Source organism: Prionailurus viverrinus, chromosome D2 (assembly GCF_022837055.1).
Source record: "Prionailurus viverrinus isolate Anna chromosome D2, UM_Priviv_1.0, whole genome shotgun sequence".
Classification (NCBI taxonomy): Eukaryota; Metazoa; Chordata; class Mammalia; order Carnivora; family Felidae; genus Prionailurus; species Prionailurus viverrinus.
In genome coordinates this window covers 86,635,936-86,662,046 of record NC_062571.1, presented here as the reverse complement: position 1 = coordinate 86,662,046, position 26,111 = coordinate 86,635,936, and the positions used below count along the sequence as shown (strand labels likewise).

Below are 26,111 nucleotides of genomic sequence, written 5' to 3'. Positions count from 1 at the left end.
TCCCCGAGGCCATGGAACTTGGTGCCGAGTTACACCGGCAGGTCTGTCTCTGAGCAGCGCAAATAGGTGGTTAAACACCTCTGGTGAGAGCATCTCAACGTATAGATCCCGAGGGAGAGAAGCCACACTTAATAAGAAACGTTTGCAGAGGCCTCCGCGGTGTGTCGACTTCCACAAAAGTCGACTACCTCATTAAAGTGATACATGCACCCAAAAATACACTGTTTTGACCCTGAACATCTGTCCTGGAACAATATATGCAGAAATGAACTTTTTTGGCAAACCGTCGTTTATGTCATGTTTCTTTACGGGAGGCAATGTCTGTTAGGACGGGGGATAGTAGTGAATACGGCAAATTGGAGTGTCAGGCCTAGTACCTGGAAGACAAGACCCCGATTACTAATTGGACGTGGGTGAGCCATTTGATGGTAGGGGAAGTGTTCATTTTGTAAAGCTCGCGACAAAGCTGTGCTTGCGCCGTGACGGTGGCCGGACCACGTGGCCGGGAAGCTGCTGATTCCTGCAAAACAGAAGACCAGCGGTGCTCAGCTGGGGAGGCCGCGGGGACATTTTGATACGCTTATTCACTCCATCTTATAAAGTTTCTATAATGGGCTTTTATTATCAAGTAAGATCATATATTCAGGACAGTGGTTTTTTGCGTTTTTTCTGTAACTCCATACATGGCAATGAGGACATACCACGACACCCTTGTCAGAACGGCCAAGATCCAGAAGAACACGGACAGCAAAGGCCCGCGAGCATGAGCAGCGATAGGAGCTCTCGTTCGCTGCTGCTGGGGATGCAAAATGGTGCAGCCACTTTGAGAGACCGTCTGGCGGTTTCTTACAGAGCTACATGTTGTCGTACCGCACGGTCCAGCGGGCGCACTCCTTGGTGTTTGCCCAAATAGAGAACTCGCGTTCTCACACATGTTTATAGCTGTTTTATTCATAATTGTGAACACTTGGAAGCCACCAAGATGTCCTTCAGGAGGTGATGGATAAGTAACCTGTGGTCCTTCCAAACAGTGGAATGTGGTCCAGTGATAAGAGGAAAGGAGCTATCTTGGCCATGAAAAGACAGACGTCAAAGATACGTCGATATGTGGACAAAGCCAGTCTAAAAAGGCTACGTAACGTGTGGTTCCAAATAGAAGACATTCTGGAAAAGGCAAACGTACACACAGTAAGATGATCTGTGGTCTTGAGGGGTGGGGTGGGAGGAGGGATGAGCAGGCAGAGCACAGGATTTTAGGGCAGTGAGACCCTTCTGTGCGACAGGGTGGAGGTGAGCACATGATGTTATGACTCGCACGTGTGCAGCACAAACAGTGCACCTGCTCTAAACCAGGGGCTTCCCTTCATAACAGTGTATCGGTGTTGGCTCCTCAGTGGCAGCAGCTAGCAGAAGACGGGGTGATAGGGAAGCTGGGTGCAGTGGGATATGTGTGAACTCCCCGTGCTTGCTGCTCAAGTTTTCCATAAACTTGAAACTGCTCTATAAAAATTAAATTTGTAAAACTTGTATATGCCCGTCAAAGGGAATGTGAAAAATACGGAAAGACAGAAACGAAGACAGACTCAGGAGGGTCTGGCAGAGGGCAGCCAGAACCCAGCTTGCCCTCTTCTGTCTGTTGCCAACAAAGCAGCCGGGACGATGCATTAAAATGGAAGTCAGAGCATGCCCCCCACTCCGCATCATACCCTCCCATCATTGACGCTCCGACCCCCACACCCCACCCCCACTCACATTTTCTCGTCTCTGCCCCTCCGCTGCACCTCCCTGATCACCTTGCGGCTTCTGGAACACAATGGCTAGGCGCCTGCCTCAGGGCCTTCGCACATCCTCGCCTCTCCCTGGCCTGCTTGTCCCCTCTTGCCTCCTGCAGGCTGTCACCTATGGGTTCCCGTCCCAGGGCAGACCTTCCTGACAACGCCATGTGAAGATGAAACCCACCTACCAATTCCCAATCCTTTCTCCCTGCTTTACTTTTCGGCATTGTGCCCATCAACCTGTAACACAAAGCAAATAAACAAGGAAAGCGTATTCTGTGTATCGTCCCTACCTGGGAGGTGTGGTCCCTGAGGGCAGGTCTTCTATCTGTTTGGTTCACTGCTCCGTCCCTAAGAGCTAGAATATGCTTGGCATCTAGTCAACCAAATATAGATTTGTTGACTGAATGGTGTAGAAATAGAAATGATTTTGTAATTTGCTTTATTTACTGAGCATGTTGTGGGTCGTCCCCTGTGGCACTGAGTGTTTCTCCTTGTGTGATTCTACTGGCCGTTCAGTGTCTCACTGAGTGGATGCACCGTTGTTTATACAACCACCTGCCCTTTGCTGGTATTTCTAATTTCTCACTACAGACCTTTATCTGAAGACGTTGGACATGTGGGCGGATTATAGGAAGGGAAACATTAGATCAAAAGTTGTGATCTATATTAACATTTTAAAAACATGTTTCCAAACTGCTTTCCAGAACTGGAACCATCAACGTAAGCTGGTAGCTGCAGAATATTTCTTAGAAACCACAATTATTTTAGGGACTAAAAGACTTTACAGAAACAAAACAGATGAGCATAGGGGAAGGGAAGTGAAAATAACATAAAAACAGGGAGGGGGACAAAACAAAGAGAGTCTTAAATACAGAGAACAAACAGGGTCGCTGGAGGGTGGCGGGTGGGGGCATGGGCTACGTGGGGGAAGGGGCATCAGGGGGGACACTTGTTGTGATGAGCACTGGGTGTTGTGCGTAGGGGAGGAATCACTGGAATCTCCTCCTGAAACCATTATTGCACTAGATGCTAACTAACTTGGATGTAAATGTAAAAGTAAAAATAAATAAATAAATGATAAATAAAACTTTACAGGAAAGGCACAGACAGAAGCAAACTGTCACAGTTTCCCAGTTACGTCAGGACAGACAACAGACGGCCTGAATTCCAGGTTTGGGGCCCGACCCCTCACGGGGAGCCATCCAGGCTGACGGGGGTATCGAGTTTCTCCGCCGCAGAGGCTGGGCAGGTGGCAGCCTCGGGGAGCAGCTGAGCCTCCCCACGCGGACCCACAGCTGCGTCCCGCTCCGGGCCCGCCGCCCGCCTTTCCGTGCCCCTCCCGGGCCCTCTCGCGGCTCCGAGTCACTGTGACCTTGTCGCCAGGAGCCCCGGTTGTGTGTGCCACGCGCGTGCACCGCAGCAAAGCCACTTCTCTCCAGGGCACGCACGTCCCCTGGTGACTGGGCTTTGTGCCTCCGAACGTCGCACGGCAGCGTGCGTGTGCTCTGTGCCCAGTCGACATTGTGACAGGTCGGGAACCATCCCATGTGTTTCTTGGGTATCGGCTTCTGAGAACGGGGTGCGGGCTGCTCGTGTTCTCTGGGCGCTCGAGTGTGGCCCGATGAGGCGGTGCCAATCTCTGGCGGCCACCGGGCACCTCCGGGCTGACCTCTCTGTCCCTCTTCTGCAGGTGGTGGTCCCGACAGCCTCAAGCCCGTCGGCAGCAGCCCCGCCATTGCCATCGCCGCCGCCGCCGTGCTGTCTGTGGAGCCCGAGGGACTTGGGGGCCCGTCCCCCCCTAGCACGCAGCCCTGCCACTTCCTGACGTTGGCCCCCATCAAAATACCCCTGCGGACCGCCCCCTTCTCCGGTAAGCACAGAGCACAGGCGCTCGGCGCCTGGAGCCGGTCCAGAGCTCACGGTGTGGGGAGCCGGCAGGAGCCGCCTGCCTCCGGCCGCAGAGCCCTGGACTCCCGTGCCCGCGGCCCCCCAGGCAGGGACAGTCGGTAGGGTGCTGCTCGTCGTCAGATTGCACAGATGGACCCTGGTTCCTTCGAAGAAGCTCTTGCTAGGCCAAGCGGGGCTTTTTCTGCCGTAAAGCCTAGCTCGAAGTCTCCGTCTGGACAGACGAGGCTTCCCTTTACCAAGGGTCTCTGGGGAGTAGCGTAGTGACTCACAGTGTCAGGATCCCCGGAGGTTTTCAGTTTTGGCGCACGGGGCTCGGGAGGAAGCGAAGACGGCACGCCGGAAACTAGCTAAGCGCCTGAGTCTGTGACACCCAGAGACGCGCAATGCTGGCCACGCCCTCCCCCAGGACTGCCGGCTGGGCTCGTTCTGAGCACAGGGGTGGGGGGCTTGGGCGGTCCCCACGGCGCAGGGCTGACCGTGAGGCGTGCGTGGCCGCGAAGGGTCTTGGGTTCCTTAACCGTGGCTGCGCGCTTCTTCCGGAAGGTCTTCGAGGCGGATGTGGGGCTGGTAGGCACTCCACCGTCTCCGGTGGAACCCAGGTGCGTGTTGAGGGGCTCGGGAGGGAGACGGAGGGCTCCGGGTCCTGGGCTGGCTGCAGCTCTGTTGTCCGTGTGTGGTCACAGCTGTAGGTGTGTCCGTTAACGGTGACCAGCGGGCCGTGTGTCCAAGCCACCCGTGGACGCGGGCTCAGGTCCTTCCCTTAAATGTGGCAAGAACAACATTGATTCGGAAGGACTTTTAGGAAGGACTCAATCGTGAGAGCTGGTACTGCTACTCCAGTGTTGGGTTCGCATGTGATAAGACCTGGGTAAAAATGGTGGGGCGCGTGGGTGGCTCAGTCGGTTGAGCGTCTGACTCTTGATTTCGGCTCAGGTCATGATCTCACGGTTCATGGGTTTGAGCCCCGTGTCAGGCTCTGAGCTGACAGTGTGGAGCCTGCTTGGGATTCTCTCTCTCTCTCTCTCTCTCTCTCTCTGTCTCTGCCCCTCCTCTGCTTCTGCTCTCTCTCTCTCTCTTAAAAAAAATTAAAAAAATATTCTATGTGTTCTAATATTAATCCTCTGCTAGAATTCTAATTTTAGCATTAATATCATCAATTGCTAGGTTATTGCTAATAGGAAGCATCACTAGATTGTGAGACACACACACGCATCCAAGTTCATGGTAGAAACAGGAAAACCTAGTTTCGTTCTTTTCCCGTTTTGGTTTGCTGACATTGGTTTTGATAAGTCTAATGTCGTCTTTTTACTAGACCTTTGGAGCCCGTATTTCCTACCGGCTTGATAAATTAGTTGGTCGGTGGGACATTGTACTCTCAAGAACACAATCTTATTTTAGGCTGTTAGTGAACACGCATTGAGGGTGTGATGGGGAAAATAAATAAAACACATAAATGATCTCTTGTGTGGAACATAATTTACAGTTGTGTCAAGATTTCAGTTAAAATCCATCAGTCCATTGGCATTCATTAAGGATGACTTCGTATTTTCTGAGAAAATTAATCTCAGAACCAAAACCCACGTGCCCCTGGGTGGCTTCACTTTCCATGCCTCCTATGATTTATAAAGTGACATAATAATTAGGTGTCTTTCTGTGTTTGCATTTTATAAGGCCCCGTAATCAAATTTGCCGTAACGCGTATTCGGTCAGGAGACCAGTGGTGACATTGTCTTGTACGTAACTGCCAACATGTGCCGTCGGAAAGCGGGAGGGAGGGGCGGCACTCCAGAGATGGCTTCTCAAACGGCCCGTGGCATTGATCCCAAAACCTCACGCTGACGCAGAGGGGCCGGCGATGGGGGGGGGGGGGAATGAAATACAGTCAGGGGCTGGTCCGGACGCATGACGCCCAGCTCTGTGCACCGCTGGGCGACTGCGGAGCTCTGTGCACCTCCCTGGAGCCAGTGTGGGCGTGGGCCTCCCTGGGCGCCCCGGAAAGCAGGGTGCTGGCGAGATAACACCACCTAGCAGTGTTGAACTGGCGGTGTCCCCTTGATGTCAGTGAGCAACACTGGCCATAGCTGGGGTGAAGCCTTTCCAGAATTTCCCTGAACGCTTTCTGGGAAACGTAGCTTAGAGGCACCTGAGCGGTTCGTCCCTCAGAACTCGTCTTAACCACAGTCAGGAACTCCGTACGGTGAGGTTCAGTGAGGTGGAAGGACGTTCTTGGTGCAGGCTCAGGCGGCCAGCTGGGACATTCCCAACACCCCTGACACAGGGGACGGGGTGGGGGGCACGGGGACAGGGGGAGGAGGAGGAGGTGTCCCGTCAGGGCTGGGTGGGGCCAGCGGGGCGGAGACAGAGCAGCAACCCCAGCAAAGCAGATTTCACAGACGAAGACAGATGCACCTATGTGTGAAGCGTGCTCCATATTGAAGCTGATTTCATAAAAGCGTGGGAATTTTCCTTCATCTGCAGATGAATAACCTCGTTTTTATTCACAGCATTCCCATCCGGTAAATGAGCTAGACTACTTTAGTTATGCTTTTGGCTCGGTCGTGAAAGCCAGAGAGCCTTAGGGGCCCTACAGGGGTTAGCTTTCTGTTCTCACCTGGAGGTAGGTATGGGGTTTGACAGATTTTGGTCACTATAAGTCGGGGGGGGGGTGCTCCTGGGTCTGGGGGCAGAGGCCAGGGACACTCCCCACCCCACAACCCCCGGGGAAGCCCCATGATACGGAAGTATCCGGCCCAAGGTGGTAGTGCTTCTGCTGGGAAACCCTGGATTATATTCTAGAACCGCACTTGACGAAGCGTGAAAACCTGCACTAGGGAGCGTGTGACTAGGCTCCCCTGGGAGAGTCAGGGATCTAGTAACTGAAGGAGCCTGAAGGAAACAGGCTGCTGGTTGGAAAGACGATCAGCCAGAAGAGCCGCACTTGGTTAAGTGCCTTTTACGTGGTTTAACGTTTCGAGGGAGACACCGTATTTGAAAAGCCCCACGCGCTGTTCCTCCCCAGTCACAAACGGCTGTTTCCTTCCAGACTGCTGCCTGCTCGTGCGGCTCAGTGGGTCCTGGCCGTGGCTCTTTGCAGGGCCCGCGCACTCCTCGGGAATCCCCCGGGCCGTGCGCTGGCGTCTGTCACTCGTCTGTCCCCCTCTCTGGCCTGTAAGTCCCCCTCTCCTGGCCCCACCTGCGTCTGCTGAACCCGTGGCTCTGGGCACCGCATCCTTTGGTGGCTTCCCGATGTGGGCGACCATCCTGCAGACCGCACGTGGGCACCTTGAATACCCACAGTTCCGTCAGCCACACAATCGGCTGCTTCTCACACAGGTGCTCCCAAGTCACGGGTGACTCACGGGGCGGGGAAGGCGGCCTGGAGACACGACTGTTCCGTCCCCGATGCTGGCAGCGCAGGGCCCCTGGATGAGGGCGTGTGGCAGCTGGAGGGCCAGCAGAGGCGGGCGTCCTCGGTCGCCTCTCTGTGGGCTTGCAGCTGAATGCTGCTTGCCTCCATTCGTACTGGCCTTTATGTGTTAGAGCGTAGGGGAAAGATGTACCTTGTGTTCCATTTATGGAGACCCTGGGGTTTCTGGGGAGGAGGAGGCACCCAGTGGAGGGCTGCTGTCCCGGCCTCCGGGGCTCCACCCCCCTCCCCCCAACCTGCCTGGAGCCTCTGTCCTCCGGCCACGTGGGGCCACGGTGCAGCCGGGCTCCACTGGTGTCCCTATTTGAGGAAATAAATGAACTGATTTTTTTTTTTGATTTTTTTTTTTTTTTTTTTTTACGAATGACGGTAGTTATTTTTAAACCTTTGCCACCATTTTGCAAGCATTCGAGTGAGAAAGGTAAAATATGAGTGATAGTTACGGTCGCTAGCCGAGCGGATGACGATCGAACACAACGATTAAAAAGCACCATCTGCCTTGCAGACCATTTACCACCTGTTCTTTTGCTTCCAGAACTATTTAATGGTTTAAATTTCACATTTTGTCCTGCCACACAGCAGCTGGGAAGTGACTGTTCTTTCTTCTATCAGAAACGCTCCGCCCGAGCTCTGCGACAAGCCAGGAAAAGCCGCCACGCCGCCTTTCATGGGGCCGTGGCTCCCGTCGTTAGCGGCGTGTGCAGATGCTAAAATAGGTTCATGACAATGACCTGGCGAATGGGGAGGAAGCCTTCCCTTGTTTCATCCAGGCATCGTTTCCTCCTTCACTGTAATCAAAAACGTCATGACACCTATCAACATTTTAGAGACTTTCAGGGACAGAAATACCGTCACGACGAAATTGCTTACACCCCAAAGTGCCTGCGACTCCTTGGCTTCTGTGAGAAAGACGTACGTCTTTGTGATACAGGGATCGAGATGCTTTTAGCAGAAAAGATACTGGATTTGAACAAACAAAAAGGCTTTGTGTGTAGTGTGCTATCCACGGTGAACTCAGGTCAAGGGTTCCAGCTACAAATGGCCAAGTTGGCAACATGAGCTTTGCACACATAAAGTGCAGATTTTCCTGAAAGGACGTCCCACGGCGGGGGCCCGGAGGGCCTGGGGTCTGGAGGAGCTGGTTGCTGTGGCCACAAACCGTAGCACAGGCACGTCGCCTTTGCGTCGGTTCCTTCCTGGGCCTTTCCACTGCATCTGGGAGAATGGCACCGTTGAAGCAGCATCCGTGGCCAGTGGCCATCGGAGGCAGGGGGGCGGCACCTGCTCGAGGGCTCGGGAAGGGACCTAGAACCCTGAAGTGCCCTAGAGAGGGAGGCGGCCGGTCCAGGGACCCACCTGCAAGGGTCTCTGGGCTAAGCTGCTTCGGCCTTAACTCTCAAACAGCGACCTCCCGAGTGCGTGTGCTCTGGAGAAGGTCCTCCCCTGGCCTGTTTTCGCCCCGGGGCTGGTCCCCTCCTGCCACCCACCCTGAGAAATGCCTGACTCTTCAGCTCCGTTAGCTCAAGTTCACTCTCGGTTTGAAAGGAAAAATTGGAGATCCGTCGCACATACAAAAGCACGTGTGTGTTTATGCCACGCGGAAAGAACGCCGACACAGTAGCACCCGCAAATACCTCCCTCTGAGCCTGAGAACGTAGATGTTTCCGTACCCCTGTGCCCCGGAGCCTCGACTCCTGACTGCCCCGGGGCGAGTACTCTGGACTGTGTGCCAGTCGTTGCTTTGACGTTTTTAGAAACGTGCTTCCTGTGTATGTGTTATCTCTAAACGTGTGTCGTGTAATTTAGGCTTTTTTGAATTTTACGTAAATATCGTAATTCACGCGTTCTTCTGTGATTGCCTTTTTTGCTCAAAATGACGGTTTTGTTGTTGTTTGTTTGTTTGTTTCAGTCATACCAGGATGCACGTGCTTGTAATGCAATCGCGTCCCTTAGGTAAAGCCTTCCGTCGTTGGTGGGAATCCGCGTAATGCGTCCGGTGTCCCGGTGCTGGTGGGCGTCCGGGCTGTTTTCTGAAATGCCAAGCACAGTGGCCTTCTGCCTTCTGGAAGCACTTTCCTCCCCTGCTGGTGTTCCTAGGGGGCGGGGCGCTGTGCACAGGGCTCTGCAGGGTGCCAGACGGCCTCTCTGGCGTCCCAAACCCTCTCGGGGATACTAACTCACTCAGCCTTGTCTCCAGGGCCCGTTCCTCCCTTGACCTCAGCGTTGACGGATCTGATTTCCTACTGGGCACCTGCACTTTCTGATGGATGTTCAAACTGCATTTTCCTATGAAGGAAGTATTGATTCCCGACCCACGGGCCTGCTCATAAAACAAAACCGAACTCGAGAATGTGTTCCTCCTGCTGGGTTCTGGTTAAGCCTGCTTCTTCCAGGGGACCTGCCAGTCTGCCCGATTGAAGGGCCCCCTTGGCTCCTGCCTTTGCCTGACCCCTCACGTCCAGCCCATCCGCCGTTGCCCCTCCTGAAGCCCGCGCCCAAGTCCACCTTCTGCGTTTGGGCCAGCGCCACCTTCAGACTGTGGCTGCTTCACACAGTCTCTGCTCCCAACGCGCCCTTTGGTATAAGCTGTTTTCCACGCGGGAGCCTCAAGTGGCTTCTCAGAAATATGTGCCTGATCAAGCCTCACCTGCCTGAGACTCCCAGGAGCTTGCAGCAAACTCCAGACGGCTGTCCGGAGTCTCTGGAACCCACCCTTTGTGATCCTGGCCTGTGCTTTGGCTGCCACTTGTGCCGGTCCCCATTTTCCCGCCCTGCCTCAGGGCCTTTGCACTGGCCACTCCCTCTGCCTTCAGTGTCTTCTACACATGGCTGGTTGTTCCTCTGTCATTCAGGCCTCAGGTCTGAGACCCCCGGTACCCCATTCTGCAGTGTTTGTAGCATTTCTCATCATCCAGAATTATCTGTAATGTCTGTTTCTGGCTTGTTTTCTCTCCACCCTCCAACCCTGAGTGTCGGATCCAGAAGGGCGGGGGCTTTGCGTGAATGATTCACTGTGGGTCTAGAACCAAGGCCAGTGCTCAGGGCGGAGCTGTCTCCGTCTTTGCTGCACGCGGTACACCCAGTAACAGTGTGTTGTTCCGGAGAGGTGACAGTCCGCTGTGACGGGGTTCACCCCGTGCCCCACCCCGCCCGGCCCAGGCCTCACCCGCAGGGTCGTGACACGGGGAGACTTCTGCACGCCGCGGGCTTTCTCAGCACTGTTTGGGCCAGAGAAGTGCTCCTGACATCGCTCATCAGCTCAGCATTAGTGGTGAAGGACTTCAAAGCAGAGGCCGTGCCTCAGTCGCTACAATCTTGTCAGATCTGAGTTTCCTGAAACCCCAGACTTTCACCCTGAAAAGGCTCCTGGACCCCATGCAGCCCATCCTGATCCTTACAGCCGGGAGGCAGCGTGGGGGGCTGGTGAAGGCCGCCTCACCTACGTCCCGGTGCTGGGAAGGGCAGGGCAGCAAGCTCCCAGCCCGTCCCGGAGCTGTCAGTCCCTCCTTCCCGGCAGCCACATTCACACTCCACGATCCATCGAGCCATTTTATGCTAAAAGTCGGTGACCAGGACTCCGGCGGTGGGGATGTCCACCGAATCCAGCCCTGTGGCCGGCCCCGTCTGCACAGGGGCCTTCACCGGGAGGCTGTGGCCAGCCCGGGCAGAGGATGGTGGCCAGGCCACACTCACACACAGTGGTGTATGTGGTACAGACCCTCTGGTGGGCCTGGTGATCTTCCAAAGTCTGTCTTAACAGGGGACCCTGGAGGGACTGTGGGAAAAATGGGCTGGTCTGAGCCAGAGGAGTGAGACGACAGCCACGTGTCGGCTGTTGCTTTAATGGAAAACCTCCTCCAAGGAGGCCTGGTGGCTGTGGCCACAAGCCAGCGTGTTGTCTTCGCGTCGGGTTCCTTCCGGGGCCTTCCATCGCATCTGGGAGAGCGGCACCGTGGAAGTAGCATCCGTGGCCGTGGCCAGTGGCCACCCGAGGCAGGGGGCGGTGCCCGCTCGGGGGCTCGGGAAGGGGCATCGTGCCCTGACGTGCCCTCGGAGGCGGCCGGTCCAGGGACCCACCCACAAGGGTCTCTGGGCTGAGCTGCTTTGGTCTCGACTCTCAAACAGACCCACTTGGTGAGGAAATAATACCAGGGCCACACAGACACTCTGCATGAAATGTATGGGCACCAAGTATAATTATTTCAGGGATTTGGAAAGTCCCAGGAGAACGGCATTGAGGAGGATGAGACGAAACGTCTCACTCTTATGACTTTCATTGTAAGTCACATTTGTGACCACATAGTATCCGCACGTCCCCTGATTAAACCCTGATAGTAGCCGTTCCAGCAGCCAGATTTCTGGCAACCTGAGCCATCTGGAACACAGTAGAAACTGAGGCGAAAGGAAGGAGGAAGGAAGTCCTCCGAGTGTGGGCAAACAGCTGTCGCAAGGTGCGTGCCTTCTCTTGGCCTGGGAGGCGGCCTGGCAGAGCTTGGGTGGGATCTGGAGAGAGCAGAGGGGTGGTGGAGACCCGGGCTGGCCTGAGTGGGACTGCGGTCACGGGAGCGGCAGAGGGAGGAAGGGCTGGGTCATCCTGGGGGGGGGGGGGGCAGGAAGGGCAGGTGTGGGGAGGGTGGGATAGAAGAGTCAAGGTTTGCCATCAGTGTGGACAGGCTGACCCACGGCATTGGACTTGGGGGCCAGGGCGCAGGCTGTCTGTGTAGACGCTGGGAGAGCCCTGTGGCGGTGAAGCCGCTGTCCGTGTTGTGCTGGGATCCCCGGCCCTGAGGGATGTGCGATAGTGGTGAGCGGGGCTCCGGGACGTGCCCCTGATGACTGTTAGCCCGCTGACGTAACGAACTGGAGAACTCTGGCTGGTCCTCCACCCTCCGCGACAGGAGTAGCTGGGATGTGGTGCTCACGCTGTCCCCCAGCGCAGGGCCGGGCTTGCGTTGACCCCCGGTGCAGGGCCGGGCTCACGCTGACCCCCAGAGCAGGGCCGGGCTCGCACTGACTCCTAGTGCAGGGCCAGCTCACGCTGTCCCCCAGCATAGGGCGGGCGGTCTGCAGGCTCAGCATGGCCCTAGGTCCTGAGAGAAATGTGCTCCTGGGAAACTGCTAAGCCAGGAAGGACGCGTGCTGTCGAGACACCCCGACAGTACTTGAAGTTCTATAAAGGCCGGCGATGGGGAGTGTGAGCTACTTACCCCCAGGAAGTCGGCCAGTGGCCTTGCAGTCTCCCTCTCGGCGGGGGGGGGGGGGGGGGGGGGGTGCGGCGGGGGTCCCATCACCGAGCGATCGCGAGCGAGCCCTGCTTCGATTTCCTCCCGCCTCCCAAAGCAGTGGGAGGACAAGCAGTGCTCGGACTGGGTCATGACTGACCCAAGACCCCGTTCCCCGCCCAGTGTGGTCTCCCTGGTTCCCGGTTCCCAGGACTCGGCCGTCGGCCGTCCTGCCATTCGCGGGTGCGCCCACGGCGGCCAGCCACCCGCTGTGTGCTGAGCGTTCCTCGGGGGCCAGCGTGACGGTTTAAAGGTTCTTGCGGGCACGTACCCGCCACACAAACAGCCTGTCAGGAAGTGCCGGACCGCAGCCTCCTCCCCCGGTGCGGTCCCTCCCGACCCCAGTGGATTGTCACTGCACCGAACATCCGGCCGGGTGCTGCGGGCTTTGCAGCAGACCCATCCAGAGGGAGTAACGCGCTAGTCGACGTTGTCACCCAGTGAACTAGTTGATCGGGGACCCCCGTGGGCCATCGGTCACGAGATTGACACACAGAAGGCGGTGGCTCTCCCCGAGGCCATGTGGGCCGGCAGGGTGCCCCGGGGAGCAAAGTGCAGCTTGGTGCTCAATCCTTAGCCCGTCTCGCCTGAACCCAGAGGGGAGACAGAGGGGGAAGAGAGCAGACTGACACCCTGAGCCGTGCACCGCGCTCTGCTGGGACCCTATCTGCTGAGACCGTCACTCTAGCTGCTGGGGGCTCACCCCTCCCCTCGGGCGGACGCCCAAGGGCAAGACCCTCGTCCTTTCCCTGATGTCTGTCACTCCAGCTGGCGGCGGGGAAGGGCTGGCAGCCATGTGGGTCCCAGGCCCTTCTGACACCGTGTCCCCCCCGCCCCCCGTGCAGTGGGGCCCATTTAGGGACGGGCTGCAGGACCACCTTTGTGGCAACAGGGGACCCTCGGAGAAGAGCAGGCACGCAGGGTTAGAACCGCAGCCTGACGTCTAAGTGCTGTGCTTCCCACCTGCTTTTCTGTGGCCTTTCCTCTCCCTCCATCCACACCCCAGCCCATTTCTGGAAGTCCAGGGGAGTGCTGACCTCGTCCACGGCACCTGCCTTGAGCCCTGTCTGCTGCCAGACCGTTTCCAGGCCCCGTACTCTTATCCTGTGCCTGCCCCTCCCGTCCCTTACCTGGTAGCGAATGGCTCACAAGTCCAGACCTGGGCTCCCCCGGTGCTGCCTACACACCCGCTCGGGCTCAGACGGCTCATGTGCACACTCACGGCAGCGGCTCTGTCTTTTCCAGGCAGGAGACTCGGCAGCCGGAGGAGACGCAGCGACTTCCACTGGTCAAGTTAGGCGGCATTGTTAAGATTATACCGCTTCATAAAATAGCCCCTTCCCTGCTTGTGCAACACGCACAGACCGTGGTCCTTCCCCGTTATCCGTCCTGGGAATACAGTCTTGCCCCGAGAAGGAAACAGCTCGGTCATTATGTTGCATTTCCCCCTAAAGGCATCATCGACGTCTCTGCTCTGCTCAGATCCCTGAGCCCGTGGCACCCGCACGGCTTTACTCAGGGAACGTGCTCCTGATTCCTTCTCCAGCCACTCAGGGGTCTTCAGAAGCCATCTCGTTTGCTCTGTGCTGCACAGAAATTGGCACATCTCCTGTGCCATCCAACATAAGAAAGAGTTCCAGGCACGGAGCCTGAGAAGGACCGTGTAACCCACTCTCGGGGACTGACCTTTGTACTGGCCGGGAAGCTGCCTGGCGTCACCATTTGCTACCTGTGGTGGGGAGGCCCTCCCCCCTCAAGGGGGTGAAGGGAGGGCGTGGGTGTGGAGCCGGGAGGAGCAGCCCCTCATCTTGTAGAAGAGGCTGACAAAGGGTCCGGACCGTCAGCCAGCCCTCCCCACGCAGTCCAGCCCCAGAGAGCTTTCTGCTCTCTTCCCCGGTCAGGTCAGCTGGTGGCGCCCACAGGACACACGTCAGGTCCCTCCCTGGTCTGCTGCACCTGGGCGGCCCCGCCGTCCCCTTGGGCAGGAGGGGGCTCCTGCCGTCCCGGCCCCTGGCCTGGGAGCCCTGCTCCTTCGTGCTGGATTGAAGACCGCCGGGTCCTTGCTCAGAAACATCTCCCACGGACAACTTCCGAAAGTCTGTCTTCCTTTATGAGTGAGGCTGATGTGCAGTTTTATTGAGTTTTCACACGTGAAATTAACCATCAGCCACTTTGCAGTGTGTGCCTCGGTGTCCTTTATGGGTCGCGTGCTGGGTCCCCAACACCGCCGTCTGGTTCCAGAACGTCTGCACCCCCGGAAACCCCTGAGCTCGTTATCAGCCCCTTCCACTGCTGCCCCGCCCGTCCCTGGGCAGCCTCTGAGCTGTGGTGATGGGTTCCATGCGATTGCAGTCAGCGTGTGACCCTTTGAGACCGGCTCGTCCTGGCCTCGGAGAGTAAGTAAGCTCTCTCTCTCTCTCTCTCTCTCTCTCTCTCTCTCTGTCCCTCTCTCTCTCTCTCTCTCTCTCTTCGTTCTGGAAGAATTTATGTAGGATGGAAGTAATTGGTTTCTTTCTTTCTTTTTTTTTAATGTCTTTTATTTTTGAGAGAGACACAGAGACGGAGTGTAAGCGGGGAAGGGGCAGAGAGCAAGAGAGGGAGACACAGAATCTGAAACAGGCTCCAGGCTCTGAGCTGTCAGCACAGAGCCCGAAGTGGGGCTCGAACCCACAGACCGTGAGATCATGACCTGAGCCAAAGTGGGATGCTCAACCGACTGAGCCCCCAGGTGCCCCTGGAATGGTTGGTTTCTTGAAGGGTGACAGAATTCACCTATGAGTCTATTTCATCCTCTGATTTTTCTTTATTGGAAGAGTTTTAGGTAATAATTTGATATTTTTTTCTAACCGCATGACTAAGTTTTCTTTGTTTTCTAGAGTCAGTTTTGGAATATGTTTCTTTCCTGGAATTTGATCATTTCTTCTAAACTTTTAAATTTACTGATATAAGGCATTCCCAGGCTTTCTGTCTCTCTCTCCCTCTCTCCCTTCCTCTCTCGCTCGCTCGCTCTCTCTGTGTCTCTCATGAGTTTTAAATTTCTGTTGTGCCTGCATAGAACTCACTTTAATAAGACAGGCTTTGCTGTAGAATGATCAGCCTCGCCTTTCTGGGAGCCCCAGCCAGTCTGCTGTCTGCCTCCGGGGTGGACGTGCCTGTGGCCACCACCCGCTGTCCCCGGCTGAGCCTGTGAAGACAGGGACACTTTCTCCTTTGCTTTCTCTCTCTCTCCTGCTTCACACAGACCCACCCAAAGTTTCCTCACACGATTTGGTGGGAGGATGGGGAGGAGAGAGAGGCAGGTTGTGTGCATGAGACTGTGGCGGTGGGGAGGGAACCGGGGGAGCAGAACAGCACCCCCCTCCCTTGCTGGGATGTTGGAAGGACCTACGGGCCACCAGAGGCCTGTTGTGAGCATTCAAAGGGGTGGAGCCCGGGCCCCTCAGAGACGGGGCGTGGGGAGTGGGGTCTCAATAGGACCTGGGAAAGTAGAAGAGATTCCAGGGCGCGAAATCCAGCTCCCCAGCAGGCCAAGTCCATGCCGAGTCCGTGACTATGGGCTCATGCCACGAGGAGCCTCAGTGCCATGGTCCCTAAGCACCAGGCCTGGTCCTGGTGGGCTGCGGGGTGCGGTCACTTCCCACTGCCCAGAGGAGCCGTGGAACGAAAAGATTGCCACCTCCTGTGGGCAAACTGGGCCGGGGTTAATGCTGGGGGCCGACAACTTGTGGGAATCCTCTCTGTCAGTAGTCGTAAGGAGTATGTGGCACGTCACCGTGCGGTCCATGGACTCTCAAACCCTGGGTCAGAGGGGGGCTCTGAGGGCGTGTCCCTCTGTGTCTCCTGCACACAGCCCAGCGTTAGGGGCACGGGACTCAGCCCCCAGGGCGGCGGTGTGCAGGGCACGTCCCAATCACCCCGGGCAGGGGTCCCTCACATTTCAATTCTCCCCCCGCCCCGCCAAGCTCCTTCTCCCCTTTCCCTTGGCCCAACCACTCCCAGCCCCGCCTCTGACTCCAGTTACAGCAAGAAATGCGCCCACAGGGTCAGAACAGCTTGTCCATCACTTTATAGCTGTGACAGTCCTGGTGACAGTGGCCTCCGGTCTAGCTGCTGGAAAACCGAAGGCATCTTTTTGTGGCTGTTGTTGTCCTTTTCATTATATCCTTCATAGATTTCCCCAATTATTAAAGTGGTTAATGCTCACTTAGAACACTTAGAAAATAGTCAAGAAGCATAAATGAGAAAATTAAAATTGCCCATAATCCCTTGGCCTCTGAGAACCGTTGACACATCTGTTTTCCATGCAGGCAGTGCGGGACAAAGCGGGATTAGCCTGTGTGTGCAAAGGTGCACCCACTTCTCAGCACTCGCCGCTCCCCTCCACGTCCTCACGATCATGCTTGGTGCAGCCGCTGGAGGAAAGCCCGCGCAGCCGGCCGGGTCGGTGGCTTTAGCTGGACTGTCTCTAAGAGGGTCGTTCGGGGGCCACGCGGTCTCCACCGGCTTCCCGTCGGGCATGCAGGCAGGATGTGTCCTCAGTGGACTCAGCGGGGCCCCTGCTCTGGTCCGCTCGCCCTCATGGTTAAGCACATAGTAGAGCCGCTCTGCTCTGTTCTCTCCCGGAGGCTCTGCCGGCCCAGGAGCAGGTCTGGGTGTGGCGTTCACGTGGGCATTTGGGCAGGTGGACACCGCTTTCTGCAGGCACAGCCGTCTTCACGGGGTGAAGACCAGTGTCTGAACCATCCCGCAAGCGAGGGCGGAGTACCGCCTTCTGCCCCCAGGCGCTCATGTGCCGGGCACACAGCTGGTGTCCTGCGATGGTCTGGAAGGGCAGGAGGACGCGGCCTGTGTGGCCTTCTCTGAACCCACCCCCAGCGTGCACCAGCCCCGCAGCCACAGTGGCCAGCGTGCCCACGTGAAGCAGTGCTCTGCGGTTTCCGGTGGAGACATAGACGGTTTGGTAATTTATACGGGGGGACCAAAAGTTCCGTCTGAGGCTTTTCAAGGACTGAAACTTGAGGGGTGCCCTGGGGGCGTCATTGAGCATCCGAATCTTGAGTCCAGCTCAGGTCACGATCCATGGGTCATGGGATCGAGCCCTATGTCAGGCTCTGCACTGAGCACAGAGACTGCTTGGGGTTCTCTCTCTCTCCCTCTGCCCCACCCCTGCTCACACTTTCTGTCTCTAAAATCAAAATTAAAAAAGAACTGAAATTACAGTAGTACCCATGTTTCGTTGCTGCAAAGGACCCTGTGTGTGTGTGTGTGTGTGTGTGTGTGTGTGTGTGTGTGTGTGTTTCCCTTCCCTGGAAAGGACGATTCTTGTCCAGGAGCTCACAGACACTAGACTGTAGCCAGCCAGGTGGAGGCCGCTGTCGGGGTCTCACAGGTTCAAGCACCGTGTGAGCAGGAGGCTCCGTTGGCCCCGTTTTCTTTAGAAGCTGGAAGTGGCACCTGCTGGGTCGGCAGGGACAGCCGGAGGAGGTGGTTCCTCAGCAGCACAGTGTAGACAGGAAATCTCCACTTTCTTGAATGAATTACTTGCTCTGTTCCCTGCTCAATAAACCACCAGTCCTGGGCACCCCCCCCCCCAGTTCTGGGCACCAGCTGTATTCCCAGCACGAGGCTAGGCTCCACGTGTGCAGTTGTGAGCAGAGAGAGGAGATGTCTTCCCCCAGGAGGACGCTAAGTCGGGTGCCCTAAGTCAGGGGAGTTGCCTCGCAGACCGGGACCCGGCCCCTCTCGGCACCAGCCAGTCCCGCTGAGGGCTGGCCCAGAGCAGACGGTGCTCCTGGAAGCAGACTCTGGATGCAGGTGTGGTGGGGGAGGAGAGTATCAGGGTGCAGAGGCGTCTCTGTGGGGTATAATTCCTCTCGGCCGCGGGGGCTCAGGCTTGCTGGGGACTCGGGCGGACGTTCCAGCATCTTCTTCAGGGCGTTCCCCTCAAGGCTCCAAGGCGCTAGGCTCCCTTCCATTGACTCTCCCCTGTGTTTGGTCAAAGGGCAGTTCTGGCGTCTCCAGTTTCATGGCATTCCTTCCAGGCCTGCACCTGGGCCGAGACCACCCTCAGCCTGACAGGCCCAGGGCCGAGAGAGACTTAGCGGGAGCAGGCAGCGGCCATCGGCCTGTGTGGGGGAGCTGCACCCTCAGGAAATATGGTGGCACAGCAGGTGTGGCCGGTGGCCCAGGGGAATGTGTGTGCCCTGGGAACAAGGTAGGGCGGTGACATGAAGCTTGGATAAAGCCTGGTGTTTCTAGAGGTCATAATTAGTAAGGGTTCCAAGCTGGAGACAGAGATCTTTCTGCCATCTTGGAACTATGACCTTTCTGGCCAGGGGCAGGGCCCGGGCCTGGGCGGCGCCTGAAATGGTGGTTTTTGTAAAAGGAATCCCCTTAGTTTGCGAGGAGTTGAGATGTTGGTGGGGGCCCTCCAACTCTAGACCATTCTTCAGGGCTCTCCCCAGGCTTCTTTTGTCCTCGGGACCACTGTTCTTGAACGAGTGGGCAGTGACACTGGCCCAGACAACACAGGGCCAGAGTGGACTTGTAGATGATGGCTACACAGAGAAATGGGGTGCAGGGTGGAGGGTGTTACAACTTCACAACTGGCTCAGCCCATGGAACCATCTGGCCCATGATGGGTATTCGGTGAGTGTCCGTTGAATGACGGGGCAGCCTGTGGGCATAATCACCGTGGAGAGCAGGGCTAGGTACTAGCCCACAGCGGGTCAGGAACCAGGCTCGGCCCCTGGCCCGAAGAGCTTAGTGATGCTAAGGCTAACGGCACAAAAGGGACTCGGGGGTCCGAGTCTCAAGGGCTCTGCGAGCTTGGTCACAGCACCCCTCTCCCTGACATTGCTTTGCTCAGTATCTATGGTATAAAACACGGAAGATAGGTTATGGGCAGTGGCTGAAGGGACAGGTGGCAGGAGGCTTACGGCGTCCTTGTGTTAGAGTTTCATGGCCGTTGAGGTTGTGCCCTCGCTCCTGGAGGGGATCTGGAGACTGTGCTAAGAAACCTGTGGTCTGACAGCATGTGCACAAACCATCCAGTCTGCATTGATTCTGCGTATGTAACTGTCCCTTTCCATGCGCTGTAGAATTATCAAGTTTGTTGAAGATTCACTTACTTGTGAAAGTATACATACAAGATGAAGAACCCAGTGACTAAATGAGCAGAGGATCTGAGTAGACGTTTCTCCGAAGAAAAAGACATATGGATGGCCAATGAGCACATGAGGAGATGCTCGGTACCATTAAGTCATCAGGAAATGCAAACCCAAACCACCGTGAGATCCAGTGACAGAAAGGAGAATATTACAGGTCCTGTAGGGTAGAGGGACGGTGGGGAGGGTGTGTGGAAGCGGGAGGTGATTGCGAATGGGTACGGGGGTGACAGCGTTCTGAAACTGATTGAAGCTGGTGGTTTCAACAACTCCATGAATCTAGTAAGGACCACCCACTTGTCCAACTCAAGTGGGTGAGTTTTATGGTACGTGAACCGTGTCTTGATGAACCCTTTATGGGAGAACAAACAGTGCAGGCGCCTGTTTACTCTGCAGCCCCCACGGGCAGCTCTGCTGGGGGGCGGTTCACGGCCCTGCGCGGCCCTGTGCCGGGATCTCTCTGGGGTGAAAACCGCTTCAGAGCCCAGCAGTTAAACACCCCTCCTGGGGAGAGTGCAGGAGCACTCTGTCAAAGCGACTAATTTCAGTAATTTTCTATTTGAATGTTTCCAAGTAATTTTCAGCTCTTTCCTGGTAGCTTTGCAAATTTGCATGACTGTGGCCGTCATTGTAGCAGAGGCCCAGGGTCCGCGGGTCCTGCAAGGGAAGGTCTCAGGTCTCAGTCCCTCCGCTGCCCTGCTGCATTGGCCTGGTCGTCTTGAGGTTCCAGCCTTTTCCCCAGGATCAGGCAGTTGGGATGGGGGATGGGGTACAGGCGAGGGCCCGTGGGGGTGGGGGTGGGGGATGGGACACAGGCGAGGGGCCGTGGGCCTGGGGGGATGGGGAACGGAGGAGGGCAGGAGAGAGGACTCAAAGGCAGCGCATGCCCCTGCAGCCCTGAGCCTGGGGTCAGGAAGAGAAGGTGCTGAGTCTGGGTGAGGAGGCCAGGTTTTGAGGTGTGGGTTCTTGTGCAGTTAACGCGGGGAGGGGATCCTGGGCGGCCCTTCCTCTCCAGGCCCTCGGGGCACGAGTCATGGCCTGGTACAAAAGGTGAAGCCGAGATGGTCGTGGAGGGGGACCCGTGGAAAGTGAATCTGGTACCCGGTGTGATCACGCGCACGTCCTCAGTCACATTTTAGTAACTGGTACATCTGTGACTTTGAAAGCGATTTCATTAATTTCCCAAGCGCATATACAACTATTTGCGTTATTTGGCTCGTGTGTGTCGGATCATTTTGTAAATCTTTTTCTTGCGGTGATGACACGGGAAGGTGACGGGTGTTCTGGTTCTGTTTGCAGCGGGGCTGTCCCGGCGAAAACCTCCGGGAGGCCCTTTGATGTCTCCCGGAAGGAGTGGACGCCGGGAGCCCCTGCTTTGCCTTGAGAGCAGGGCCTGTGTTTGTCACGGTGGCTGTTTATGTCCCTCCAGCCCAAAGAGCTGCCCTGTGCTCTGTGTAGGGTCCTGTCCTCACTGCTGGGCCGGGCACTGCCTGAGCGGAGCTGAGGCCCTGGCGGGGACGCTTGTCAGCTCACGCTGCTCCCATGTAGCAAACTCCTCCGTCGGGAAAAGCTCGAGCCAGAATGAGGTCCCCACCCAGCGAGTCAGGGGTCCTCAGCCCAGAGCGAGGGCTCCCTGGCCCCCAGCCCTCACTGACACGCGAGCTCTGTCTCCCAGGCTCCTCCCACGGACGGTCCTCCCCACTCACGGCTGCGGGTGACACCTCAAAGTGCTTGCCAGGTCAGGATGACGTCTGCTTCCTGTGGCACTTTCTGGAGAGCCATCCGGCTGCTGGACCCCAGAGCGGGCATGCGGCTGAGGCTGTGGACCCTGGATTCATGTGTGTGTGCAAACACGTGCCAGGATGTGGGTGCCAGTAAGTGTGAGCTGTAGGGTGCGTGTGCAGGCGTGAGGGTGTGTGCGTGTGGGTGTCACACAGGGGCCCGGGTGACCTTGGTGATGCTGGGCATGGGGTAGGGGTGGGGGTGGGGGGAAATGGCTGTGAGAAGTGGATCTGAGGGTCTGGAAAACAGTAAGGGGACAGACATGGGTGGACCAAGGATGCGCTGTGGGGAGAGGGTGTCACAGATGACCCGTGCTAACAGCCCTTTGTGACATGACGTTTTAGTCCTGCCTGTCCTCAGGTGACAGGCTTGGGTCTGTGCCCCAGGGGCTCGTCCAGGGGGGTCCTCTGGGCCCTTGAGGTCATTTAAGGGAGTGAGTCCCCAGGCAGGAGGAGAATGAGGTCAGATGACGCTGATTTATATGCACGTGTTGCAAAATTTGACAACGGTGAGCAAGAGAGCACGGATGTGATTTGCTACAGCTCATGCATAATCATACTTAAGTATATAAATACTTAATTTACAGTAATTAATAGAAATGAATTTACACACAAGACACTTTGCGTCTGCCCGACACAAGGCAGGTTTGAGGACCGCCGTGTCAGGTGCTGCTGCTGATGGAAACGTGCCAATCGCTGCGTGTGCTGTGGGGGCACGGAACTGCCCGTTTGCGTCTCGTCTGAGAGGTGCCGTGACTTTGTCTGCGCCCCGACATCCATTGGCTTGGGAATTCGCGAGCGGTGGGTGGAGACGGTGTCGGGAAAGGGCGTTAGGTGGTTATGTTTGAACACGGACTGCTGGTAACCACGTCCCTGGGCTGTGTCACTGGCCGCCAACCGCCTGCCCGCAGGGCCCTGAGAAGGACAGCGCGTGGAGGGTCTGCAGCGGTGAGGGCATCTGGCCGGGGGGTGGTCCCGCCTGAGGGCAGAAGGTGGTGCCCGGGCTCCCCTCTGGAAACACCCTGTAGCTCTCTCCCTGCCTGTTTCCAGGGCCACAAAAAGCACAGGGCGCCGTCCAGACCACGCGGCTCCCAGCCTACAGCCCCTCGGGCTCCAGCATCAGGTGCCGGCCTGCTGCGAGAATGCCTCCTGGCCCGGCCTCTGCGCCTTCACCAGCACGTCTCTCTCCATCACTGCCCAAGCCCAGCACTCGCCGCGTCTCTCAGGAGCCCCACTCCCCTGTCCGCGGTGGTCCTGGCCAGCTCTTGCTTGCCTTCAAACCTCCAGCTGGTGTCACCTCCAGAGAGCCTTCCCCAGTGCACCTGCCCCAGCCTGGCCCCTGCGCTCAGCTTACGTGCTACTGGTGCCCCGGACAGCACTGCGCCCCCCTGCCATCGGCGAATCGTGCAGGGCTGCTCCCTGCCGGACTGGGAGCCCCGGAGGGCCCGGCTGAAGTGTAACCTCCCTCCTGCCGGGCGCGGCCCAGCACCGGGAGGTGCCCCGTCAGCATGGTGGCCAGGATGGAGATCCTGTTGGGGGCACCAGCACCTCCTCCCGGCAGTGGCTCTCGGGCTCAGGAGCGTCAGAGTCCAGACATCAGTGACGCTGACAGCCAGCCCCTCAGCCCGAACCCCTGCTGAATCCCAGTGCAACCTCACACAGCTCCCTTCTTAGATGACAACGGCCCGGGTGCATGTCCCAAATCTGTGCAACACCTGCTACATCCCTCCCACGCACGTGGACTGTGGACCGGCTCCTTGTGAAGACGTAATATTTAACGGGTAATCAAAATGGATCACGGTGGCTGCTTTGGGAAGCCCGTCTCTGGCCTGGGCTGTCACCACGAAGGGCCTGCTAATGTGCAAGCCTGCATCTCTCAGGACCCCCACTCCTCTGTCCCTGGTCGGGGAGGGCCAGGAGCTGCTGACGTGGCGGCGTTTCTGGCTCCCGCGTGCGGACAGCCGTGGCCTCGTGCAGAGGAAGCGAGTCAGGGGAACGAGGCCGATGTGTCTCGTGAAATTACTGTTGGCCTTCTGGAAGCTAAATCCCGTGCAAACGTCTCACGGTGTTTTTGAAATTTATTATTTTAAGCCTATTAACAAGCTATGATGCTGGCTGTTATTTCCAAAAATAATTAATCATAGACAAACTCTAAGAATTCCAAAGAGGTTAAGCTGGCGGCTCTGCCTAATGGATTAAATGCTGTAATTAATATGCTCCTGCCGCCTCCCTTCGCCGGTCTCTGTAATTAGTTCCTCCGAGCCGCTCTCCGCGTGACATGGGCCGAGGCGCCCGCTCCACAAGCGGGGCATGGGTGCCAGTGAGACCCTTGGGGCGTTCGCCACATCCTGCTGGCCCATCGCTGGCCTGGCCGGGAGGGTGTGAGGGGATGCCCTGGGGACCCAGATGGGGCCTCTCCTCACCCTGGGCCGGAGCATTCCGCATTCGGGCCCTGCAGGACCTCCTGCTCCCTGCGTTGCTGCCCCGAGGCCGGGGTGTCTTGGGCAGGAAGACACCCGACCCCACCTGTGGTCACGAGACGCGAGATGTGCTGGTCTTTGATGACTGCCTCCCCTGCCTGGGGGAAATGCCGTGAGACTCCTCCTGGTGACCGAGCAGGACTGGGACCCTGGACCCTGCAGTCCGCGGTGTGTCGAAGCCACACTGACAGTTTGTCCACAGGGAAAGCACAGTCACCCTGTGCTCAAAGCACAATCACACCATGATTCCAGTGGCCGTGAGCTGGAGGGGCCCAGCTGATGCTCTTGAGCCAAACCTACCAAGGACATGCTCCCACATCCCTGAGACCAAAGTCCGGGCTGTGGCTGGTCGGGGACACAGCTGGCCGCTGGCCGCTCTGGAGGCGGAGTTAATTGTACCCTGCCCCCCCCCACACACCCCTTAGTGAATCTTGGTGACACTGCGCTCTGTGTGTCCCTCCACCCAGCAGATAATCTCTGCAGGCAGCAAGAACACCCTCCCTCACGTACCCCCAGCCCGCTCTCCCCCTTTGCACGGTTACCTCCCTGGAGGCTGCCGAGAGTCTGTCTCTTTGATGGTCCTGAAGCCCCAGACGGAGCACATGCCTGTCATAGGATGGGATGCCTCTGGCGCCTCTGACCTGTGGCATTCATTCCCCGTAGCTGTGATTTCACACCTATTCACATTTATTTTTATCTACACGCCTGTGCTCATGGGGACAGAGACCCAGGTGACGGGTGAGGGTGAGGGTCTCCTGCCCCCGGCACCTGGAACCCCCACCCCAGAGGGGGCGTCTCTCAATGCCTGCTACTTTTATGCTAGGTCGTGCATTTTTGCCGGTTAATGCTCCACTGTAACTGGACCGTTGGTGTCTTTGTTTCTTGATCCGCCACTCTCAGACAATGTCTTCTGGCCTCGTGTGGAAGATGAAGATTACTGTGTGGTGTCAGTGGCTGCAGAGCGGACTGGCTGGCAAAGCGCCCGATGTGCAGCGGGGTGCGGAGAGTGGCCACGTACTCGTCTCGTGACCTCCTGGGTCAGCAGGCTGGGCTGAGTTCAGGCAGGCGGTGCTTCTGCTGATACGACACTCTTAAAAACGTGCGGGTTTTCTGTATACGAGATTCGGCAGAAGCGACAGACAGGTTGCTGAGGCCTGTCTCCGTTCCAGTTGCAGCAACTGGAGGTTGGTCCCTGCCAGACTTCTTACAAGACTCTTGTCCCGCTACCAGACAGGGCCCCAGACCCCCCGAGTCCTACGCGGTGTTTTACAGGAGCTCTGTGTTTGGTCTCCGACTTCGGCCTCACTGCACTTTGATCTGGGGGCGGTTACCAGTCACGTACCAGTCACTTACCGATCACTTACCAACTGGGGGGCGAGAGATAAGCAGTTTGCTCTCCCCGACCCTGCAAGTCTTGGCCCCTCGCAAGTCTTCTTGAAAACAGAACGCTCCTTTCTTCAGCTAGTTTCTTCTTCTTGGAGCTCATCCCAAGCAGACGGCGGGCTGACACGGTGTTTTTCTCAGAATCCTCCTCCAGGACCGTGGGTGACATCATCCCACAGGCGGTGGTGAGGGGTGTTCACGATGAGGTTTTGGGGTGACGGTGGGGTCTGGAGCCCATGGCCAGGAAAGAATTTTTGAGACCTCTTCTGTGCAAAAAGGTTACTTCCTTAGAGTGCGGGGACAGGACCTGGGGGCAGAAAGAGCAGCCCCCGCAGTTTTGCAGTGATTGGTTATGAGTTGGGGGAGGTGAAGTCAAAGGAGAGGCCTCCTGAAGGACTTTGATGTGCTAACCAGGATGCCTAAGATCCCTGAGGGGAGGGCTTGCTCTTGTGGAGCTGAGGCTGTTTTCCCTCTAGTGAGGAATGAACATTAGGGCAGCAGGGGGCCCTGGAGAAACTCCTGTTCTGTATTTGCTTCAAGTATTTGCCCAAGGGCTGCAGGTTAGAAGGAAACTTAACGTTACCTGCCATCTCCTTCTGGCCTTTGTTCCCACATCACTCTGGAGGGGAGCGCGACGTTGGGGCTCCAGGAAACTGAGTCTACAGGGGTCTGGAGGTTAGGCTGTTGACAAGATTGCCTTTTTCTTGTAATTTACTGAGACACGTACACTGAGGGAGACGCCTGTCCTGCAGGACTGTGACCTCTATCAGTTACCCTGGGTTTTTCCCTTTGCTTTGTTCTTGGGCAGCCGGAGAGCCCAGGAGAGTCCCGCAGATCCCACCTCGGGACGCAGGGCTGTGAGCTCGGGCTCTGCCCTCAGCCCGCCTTAATGCTCCCTCGTCACTC

At 57.0% G+C, this 26,111-nt stretch overlaps 1 protein-coding gene across 1 annotated transcript in view; it reads left to right on the top strand.

The window, feature by feature from the left end:
- Window positions 1-26,111, top strand: part of TCERG1L (transcription elongation regulator 1 like) — a 193,003-nt gene that overhangs the window by 37,431 nt on the left and 129,461 nt on the right. The window contains exon 4 of the mRNA XM_047826214.1: window positions 3,469-3,648. Within this exon, the coding sequence (XP_047682170.1) occupies window positions 3,469-3,648 (180 nt within the window). The remainder of the gene's footprint in view (window positions 1-3,468; window positions 3,649-26,111) is intronic.